Source organism: Triticum dicoccoides, chromosome 2A (assembly GCF_002162155.2).
Source record: "Triticum dicoccoides isolate Atlit2015 ecotype Zavitan chromosome 2A, WEW_v2.0, whole genome shotgun sequence".
Classification (NCBI taxonomy): domain Eukaryota; kingdom Viridiplantae; phylum Streptophyta; class Magnoliopsida; order Poales; family Poaceae; genus Triticum; species Triticum dicoccoides.
Genome location: NC_041382.1, coordinates 571,252,145 through 571,260,988, shown reverse-complemented (window position 1 = coordinate 571,260,988; position 8,844 = coordinate 571,252,145). Strand labels below are relative to the sequence as shown.

Below are 8,844 nucleotides of genomic sequence, written 5' to 3'. Positions count from 1 at the left end.
CATATCTTGCGACGAGTGGGGCGTGGGCTGTGCTGTGCGTGGATCTCCTTTTGGATGTTTTTCTTCTTCTCGGGCTGTTCATGCTGGATCTTAAGCTATTTTTCCTTTGATGCTTGTGGTGGTCTTAATTAACCACACGGAGAAGGTTCTTGGTCTGGTTCCTGCTCGCCTTTCGTAGATTTGGTGCGGATTATGCCCTTTCTTTCTAATTTTGTGCTTCGCTAGCTAGGCTAGTGCTCCTTTATTTCCCCAGGCCGAAGAAAAAAAAAATCCCCTTTTGGGCCAGAGAGAGGCCGAGATTATGCAGCAAAATCCTTGTGTTGATTTCTCACCACATATGTTCCCTGGTTAAACTACCCCTCCCTCCCCCCTTTCTCCATTTTTTTGTCTATTTATTTTCCCATCAACAAAGCAGTACCAGATAAGCTAACCTCATGTGCTTAGCAACTGTTCATCTCTTGTTACCTCATACTGCCTTTCTGCAAATCCTTGCAAGAGCTGTGTGACCTGTGTAAGCTTCCCACTGATCCACTTCTTGATTTGACCACCAACCCACTTGTGCTTTAGACTCTACTGATATTTCATGTGGGTTTTGTCTTCGACTAATCTAAGAGTAACTTGTCTTCCACCCCTCTTCTTCTCTCCCCCTCTCCACTCCAATCACTCCTCCATCTCCCCTCCACATAAAATGACACGATAGATTCCCCGAGAAGAGCTCGTCTGATGGGTGGACATGAAATAACATGGGTCTTGGTTTCTGTTTGCAATTGCAGGTGCCTGATGAGGTAGTTGGGGGCAGTCAAGGAAGCAAAGGTTCTTGCTTTCCACCGGGTGAACTTACTACCTCGTTACATTCACCAGATCGATGCTATCCAGTGACCACCCTTCAGGCCCCTCGTGCTCCTCCCAGTCTGTGGTTCGGGGTGTGGGTGCTGATCCAGCGACGTTCCACGCCGCCGACTCTCCGGAGTTGGCACACCAAGATCCTGCGGATCTTGTCCAACCGTGTCCCACCTTCTCCATAAGGTGAGAAATAAGAGGGACCTTTCTGATTATTGGTTTAGTACCTTGTGATACGGTTTAGCAGCTTGGGGTTTATTATCTTCTTAAAATGGTGGATTTGCGTCTTTCTGATCCATACGCACCGCACGGATTAATTATTGGGTGTGCACTGTTGCTTTCATGGGGTTAATCTGTGTTGTTGTGGTGGGTGTCTGACTGGCTATGGGATGAGGCTGTCTGGCTGTGGGTGTGGGGGGAAAGGATCCAAGAAACTGAAACATGCAAAAGGGATTCCTTGTTCCATGAATCTAATTTGACAGCTGTTTACAGCTAACATTTCCTTTTATTTCTTTTTTCCTATCTTTTTCCCTACTTAGTGATGTTATGCTGTAAATAGATATGGTGATTTTATTTCCTTATTGATGTTTTCCTGTCCCTTTTCTTCCTTTTGACATAGTCCAGTTGACCATTACTTAAGCCATTTGAATACTATATATACGTGGCATATATGGTTTACTGGAGAAGAAGTGTCAATGCTTCTGGTTAGTGGCGTGGGGGTAAAAGCAAGAACCGGGTTACCCTATTGGATGCGGTGTAGCGGATTCTATTATATGTGATGCCAAAGTAATTTATCGGGCATATTTTGAGAGCGTAATAAGACACCCCTTCTTGAAGCTTGTTTGGAAAGTGTGGGTGCTGTAGAATTGCTGGTTCTTCAGCTGGTTGTTCATGCAGGAGCATATCCCAACGGCGGACATGCGAAAAGACATCCCGAGTGACGGAGCCACAGCCCGGCCAGCTTGGGCAGCTGCTCCACTGGAGAAGCCTCCACTAGTGTAATCACTGCTTCAGGGTTTCAACGTCAGTTCTTATGGCCATTTGCTCACCGAGAGTGCAACTATCAGACCTTGCCCCGGCTCGACAAGCTGGTTCCGCCACTGGGCATCCCCAATGACAAGTAGTGCTGGTTCTGCAAAAACACCTTGGAGACTGCGTGCCACTTTCTGGTATGTTGCCCATTTGCATGTGCGGTGTGGCGAAAGGTTGCAGTCTCCTCGCATGCGGCTATGGGCAAGTAGTGCCAATGACAAACATGCCACAAAGGAACACAGCCGGCTTTTTTTAGAGTGAGCTGATAGCAGTTGTGGGATTCTTGTGATCATCAAGGGATAGCGTCCATGTGAGCAATGGGTGGGGACTATTGGACTTGGCTCTTCTGTCAGGCTCCGTATAGTTTTATCTTTTTTCTTCCGGAATTGCTGTGTCTAAACACCCACCATCTCATTCCAAGAGCTTCAGTGTTTACGGTATTCTAAAGAGGAAGGTGTGGCTGTGTTGTTAAAGAAAGATAAATCCCCTTGTGGCGGTGACACTTTGAAATTTGTATTCTAGTTCAGGTTGGCTTACTTGGGCATGAATTTATGTTAAACATAAATTCAATTTAAATCCGAATCATTTGAACAAAATTTATTTAAATTTGTTTTTCATCCAAATCATTCAAAGGAAATGTTTTCAGTATTTTTTATGCTAATGCGTCTGTTTTTATCTTACCAGAGATTATGTTTTTGATTCGAGGAGCAAAGGCATCAAGAGAAGTTGGCCTTTCCACCCGCAGTCGCTGGAACTTTGCTTGAAGCGTGGAGTTAAAGATCTACTGCCTCCATTCGAGCCTCCCGATTTGCTCCGGTCAAGGTCTTTCTATACTTGCGTAGACTCTGAGCAGTCTGCTGCATGCCTAGAAGCCGATGCTTTTGTTGATTTGGTAAAGGCTAGAGAAGCTGGTTTGACAAATGTGAATACAACTGGTATCAACCTCCAGTCATGTCAATCAGCAGATGAGTCACTTGGTCCATCTCAATACACTCCTACAGAGGGTGGGAAGACTGCTACTGACCAAGGTGGAAATATAAATGAATTAGGCCATACTAGTGAGGCTATACAAGCATATCAGGAAGATAATATTTGCACCAAAGCAAGTTCGCAGACAGAGGTTGCTCGACCCTATTTGAAAAGTCTTGGCTCATCACGTGAGACTTCAGAAAAGAAGGGCAAGTTGCTAGTCAAGTCAGGCTCTATGACAGATATCCGTCAGAGAAAAGATTTATCATACAACTCTAGCTCGGTTTCGAATCCAAAGGCTTCAAATACCTGTCCTGTTTGCAAAGTCTTCTCGTCTCCATCAAATACCACTTTGAATGCACACATAGATCAGTGCCTTTATGCTGTGTCTAATGCCGAGCCAGTAGTAGAGACGGTTATTGTGAAGCCAAAAGTGAAGCAGAGGAAGATGCAACTGATGGTGGACATTTACAAGACAGCCCTTCCATACACTCTTGATGACCTTGATCGGAGGAACGGGACTAACTGGGCTATCGATTTGTCTGTGCCATCTGTGAACAAGGTGGTTTGCACTAAGAACCGTAGCCCACGAGTGGTACCATCTGAAGCAAAAGATAGTGAAAGAGATAGTGATGTCTATGTTGATTCAAATGGCATAAAAATCAGAATTTTATCCAAGCCTATTGGTGCACCTTTGGTCTTGGGCAATGATGGTTTAAAGCAAGTTGAAAAGCACCAGACTGGAAAGAGTACATTGATGAAAAAGACATCCTTGGAATCTAAATCATTTAGGAATAAAAAGTTCAAGGTACATGGAAAGAAGTGCAACCGACTAAACCATTTGAAATCTCAGGTATACAATTTAGTTAGTTTCATGCGTATATTTTACTGTAATTTAAGTAGGTTTTGTGTTTAGCTTACATAGCCTTATCCTTGGACCTAAACCATTTTGGTTCCTTGGAGTTCACGCACATGACTCATAATTACTTAAACCTCTTAGATTATGGTTCAGATTATGTTGATTGACATGCTTGCTAATTTTATTTGAGCTCTTTGCTTCTGTGAGAAGCTTGAAAAGTCACAGTAGTATTCAAAATGCATTCTCTGTGGGTTAATTTAGTTCATGAATCATTTTGATTTTACAGATGCCATGTTGGTTGGTGGAATTTTTATTTATGTTACTGAATTTATCTACCAAATCGCATATGATGTTAGCTTCCTCTCCAGTCTATTTCATTCAATAATATTTCTGTTCATTTATTCCTTTGATACATGTCCAGGTTGAATTATACCCAGATGGGGATATCCATGTTGACACCTCTGAGGAGGAGCCGATCATGCATACACAGAAACCTACTGAAAGCAGCAGTTGTGGTCGTTCGGGAACTATAAGGCAATGGGTGTGCTCCAAGCGTTCGGGTATCACTAACAATTTGAGCAGAAAGTCAAATAATATATCGTCAGATAGCATGAAACCCGGAACAAAGAAATTGGCTAGGAGCCGCATGATTGGTGGCTTTGATGATCCTCAAATTACAGAAAGTTATACTGAGGCATTTTCTTCACGGTCAACAGAAGAGACAGCCACCACTTTGGAAGTCAATGAAAATGATGATCAGGAAAGGGTTTCTTCAAGATTGTTCAGATCAATTCCCAGATGGTCATCAGAAAATCCTTCATCCAGCAGTGCCTTCCCAAAAGTACCTAGATCAGCTGCTACTCTTGCGAAGAGAAAAATTAAGGAAATTGGAAGAAGAGAAGCTTCTAGGTCTGATAAGTATGATACAGTGAGGAATTCCACCTCAACAAAATGCTCTGAACCTTGTCTTTCTGTTTCCATTAGAGGTCTGAGTAATGATGACTCAAAGAGGACAGTGTCTACTTCTAAGGTGTTAAGAAAACACAGATCTGTATCGAGGACTCGCAAGCGTGACTTTTCACCTTCTATTAGTGGGCTAGTCAATGATTTTGGTCAAGAGCATGAACTTGATCACAGACATGTAAACAATACCTTCAGCGTTACTAATAATGGCACATCCGATAAGGTTGTAAAGCATACCCAAGAAGATACCACAGATAATGATATCTCTTATGGAACTGACATGCTGGCATTGGGGCAAGGGGATCATCAGCATGATGTGACACAACAAACAACAAGTATGCATATGGATTCTGAAGGTGAAGAACATGCAACTCAAATGCAATGTACCTCGGTCTCCAGAAATACTCATGAGGACTGTTGCAGTGCAATAAGTAGTGGTTCTTTGAGTCTTGAAAATAGCAAAACTGTGCCCAAAGGAAGTTCATCAATGCAGGATCAATGCTCCACTAAGCAATCCACACATCATACTCATGTGTCAAACATTGTTACCAATAATGAGATGGAGGAATGTCAGGTAGACCCAGCTTCAACTAAGGAATCTAGCACCTGCTTAACTAATAACAGGGAAATGGGTCTTGCAACTCCTCGGGATAACTCGTCAATAACGTCGAACAGAGAAGACTCTAACCAAGATCATGTTTTTTTGGCATTTGGTCGGGACTCATCAGACTCTCCTATTTCGGTTGCCTCAACTATGTCTTCTCCAGTTGCTTTGAATGGTTCAAGAAATGAAGAGTCAGGACCAGGCCAATCGACCGTAAAGGTTAGGACACTTGAAAAGAGCATGTCTGGGAGCTCAAATCAGGAGACGAAGTCGATGCCTCCAGCTAGAGAAGGTGAACAGTTGGCTAAGGAGAAGTTGTATTGCTGCTCTTGTCGTGAGAGCATCTCCAGGGAGCCTCACTTAGACCATGAAAGTTCAACAGCCAGATCTGACACTTTTGCTAGAAAACAAGTTCCACAATTGCACATGGGTTTACGGACATCATCATCTTTCAGCACATACCAAAGAACAGACACAAATTCAAACCCTTACTTAGATTCACATGGTCAGCTATTAACTGGCAAAGTTTTAACTGAATCTTCCATGAGCTCCCTGTCTTATGCGACAGATTGTATCAGACCATTATTGCAAACTCAGCTTCCTTCGCCGCCTAGTCCTATGTTGAGACTGATGGGCAAGAACTTGATGGTGATGAACAGCCAGGAGAGTGGGCGTCCTCAAGCTCCAAAGCCAGACTACATGCTGGGAGGGAATTACATGCCACCTGCTAGTTTTGTGCCTCCAGACTACCAACATAGTCATTCTGCATTCATCGACAGAACTCCATCAGCAAGGAGTCACCAGATTCCTCTTCCAAGTGTTCAAGCTGGCAACTTTGTTGGGCCTCCAATGCATGGTGGTTTCATGGTGCAATCTAATCATCATTCTCTGCAGAAACCATACAGGAACCCTGCTCCAGTCATGCATCACCCTACCTACATGATGAAAGAGGTTATCATGATTAATGATGATCCTCCTGAATGCAGAAGTGAGCCACAAGTCAGTATGCATCCTCCCACTGGAACCTATCCAACATCAATCTCCGTCCCAAACAATTTTGGGCCCAGGCCATTTTACTGCCATCCACCCCCGATGCAAATTTTGCCAAGGGAGAATTTTGCTGGATCGATGCCTGTTTTCCCAATGTTTGGTGCTCAAAGGCAGCAAGTCAGATATAGCCAATCCTTACATCTCACCCCGTCTCGTGTCCAGCCTCCACAAGGTTACATAAACCCACATGTCTACTATCCGCAGGATTTACGGTGACTACTCAGTAACCCAAATGACCAAGAGAACTTGAAATGAGATTTGTGATGGGTCTAAAATACTGGGATCAGTGATGAACCCGTCTTAAGATGCCTGACTCTCAACAGGAATTTTTTTTCCACATAGATTTGCTTTCTTTAGTTGTCTTTTCAGGTACACATATTTGCCCTCAAAGTGTTTTAATTACATTCTGCAAAGTTGCAGTACATTATAGCATGGTATTTTTTCCAATAGTGACCAAGCATACATTTCACTATTTATCAAATAAGCCAATAATATTACAATTACTGGCCAGTTTTCCTCTTCTTTCTTTTTGGTACTTATCTTCCGCTCTGCTCCCTGGGAGGTTCGTCGCCAGTTTGTGGTACCTGGTGCAACTGCAGTATATGTTGCCAATATAACATAATGAACTAATTTGCATTACACGGAGAATAACAAAGCGATTTGCACAACTGTATTTATCCAGTTTATGAGCTAATTTGGAGTAGCTACCGATGTCCTTTGTGAGGCAAATCATGTTTCAAGAGAAAAATGCTCCAATTTCTAATGTTTTAAGCGTCCAATTTATAGTTTGGTTCGACCATTGTTGCTAACTGACTTTTTTGAGGGATTGCTATCTGAAACTTGGGAGTTTGGCAATCCACCGGCTCCCCAGAATTAAGGATCTGTGGAGTACCTATTTGCTCACTCCACGATTTTGAATTGCAGCTCCACCTGCTCCGGGAGTGGAGTGGTGGAGCGGAGGGACTCTGAAGAGGCCCTTATGGTAGACTCTGAAGAGGCCCTTATGGTATCTCCAGACCGCTATCTAATGCTGCCCGCATATATTTCAAACACTTTTTTAATAAATTGGATTAAAATTCATGTAAACAAAACACTTTTTTAATAAATTGGATTAAAATTCATGTAAACACAGCGGATTTTATATAAACGGGATGAAATTCATTACATTTTGGAAATTTTTTAACTAAAATATCTAAAACTCTTTGCACGTCTGGCCGTGTGGAGCTTCATTCCCACGATATGGATATAATACATTAGTCTAAGGCCGGCCGCGGCGGATCCCTTTGTCTTTCCCATGTTTGGCAACTCGCTCGTCAGATTGTCGTGAGCTCTATATTCTTTCCTTGTATCTGCCCTATGTCCGGATGCGTCGCTCATGCTTGGGTTGGAGGCGATTGGGGGTTCCGCATCCATGAAGCCGAGGCAGGGTCGACAATGGTCTGCGTTGAACAGGGCAAGACACCGACTGTACGCGGGTGTTGCCTCGGCGATGGCCTTCATCGGACCCAAGCAGCGGGCGGCCTCTCGTGTTCTACTTCTCCTCGATGATCTCGGCGGGCGCGGACGTGCTGGACGCCGCACACCTGACCTCCACCGGCAGGGCATGGTCAAGGACATGTTGACGGCGAATGGCGCGAGCAGCAGCAGCAGCACGAGAGGAGCGGGGCAACACGGCGTCGTCCACGGCAGTCACGATGCTTGTGTCGTCATGGTCCACCACGTACCAGCCTGGAGCAACATGCCACTAATTGGCGAGCTGGCTTGGAGTGGTGAGTTGCTGAACCACTCGCCGGCTTGGAGCTTCTGCCTCCGCGAGCTGGCCTGCAGCCGTCTGGACCGTAGACGGAGGCGGACCAGAGAGTTGTCTGGCTTGTATCTGGCGGGCTCGACGGGCCACCCAGCCAGCTTATATACCGGAGAACTTGGCTTCCTGCTTGCGGATGCCATGGAGTTTGTGGAGAAAATGGTGTGCACGCAGGAGACGATGTGATTTTTGCCCGACGTTTGGCATCGTTTAAATAGTGGGAGGACGACCTGAGCCAATTGGCGTTGTGGAGTTTGTGGAGAAAATGGTGTGCAAGCAGGAGACGGTGTGATTTTTTTCCGACGTCTGGCATCGTTTAAATAGTGGGAGGATGGCCTGAGCCAATTGGCGTTGTATTTAATGATGGGCGGCTCGCGAACGGACGTGTGAACGGAGTAGGTTTTTCGGCACACGCGTGGGTTTTAATGGAGGAAGGCGGGCAGTCTGTGGCCGTTTGAATGCCGCAAGGGGGCTGTTCAGCCAGGCGAGCAGCAGACGTCCTCTCTCAGCAGGTGCACCGCTTCAATGCTGTCAGTGAGATGCCGCGTTCGTCTGCGCCGCCCTCCCGTCCGGTCAAATCGCGGGCATCAATGTCGGCCGCTGCATGCTCTGGGCCGGCATGAATGCGGCGCAGTAAGCGGCTCGATGCATGGGATGGAAAGCACGTGAGGGGCGGGTGGGGGGTTCGGGTGGGCCAGGTCAGAAGCGAGCGTGGGTGTTGTC

The 8,844-nt window shown here is 45.3% G+C and overlaps 1 protein-coding gene across 1 annotated transcript in view; it reads left to right on the top strand.

The window, feature by feature from the left end:
- Positions 1-6,827, top strand: part of LOC119355449 — a 7,186-nt gene extending 359 nt beyond the window's left edge. Inside the window, exons 2-4 of the mRNA XM_037622254.1 lie at positions 774-1,026; positions 2,557-3,694; positions 4,122-6,827. Coding sequence (XP_037478151.1) covers positions 866-1,026; positions 2,557-3,694; positions 4,122-6,533 — 3,711 coding nt within the window. The 5' untranslated portion in view covers positions 774-865 and the 3' untranslated portion in view covers positions 6,534-6,827. The remainder of the gene's footprint in view (positions 1-773; positions 1,027-2,556; positions 3,695-4,121) is intronic.
- The last annotated feature ends 2,017 nt before the right edge of the window (positions 6,828-8,844 follow it).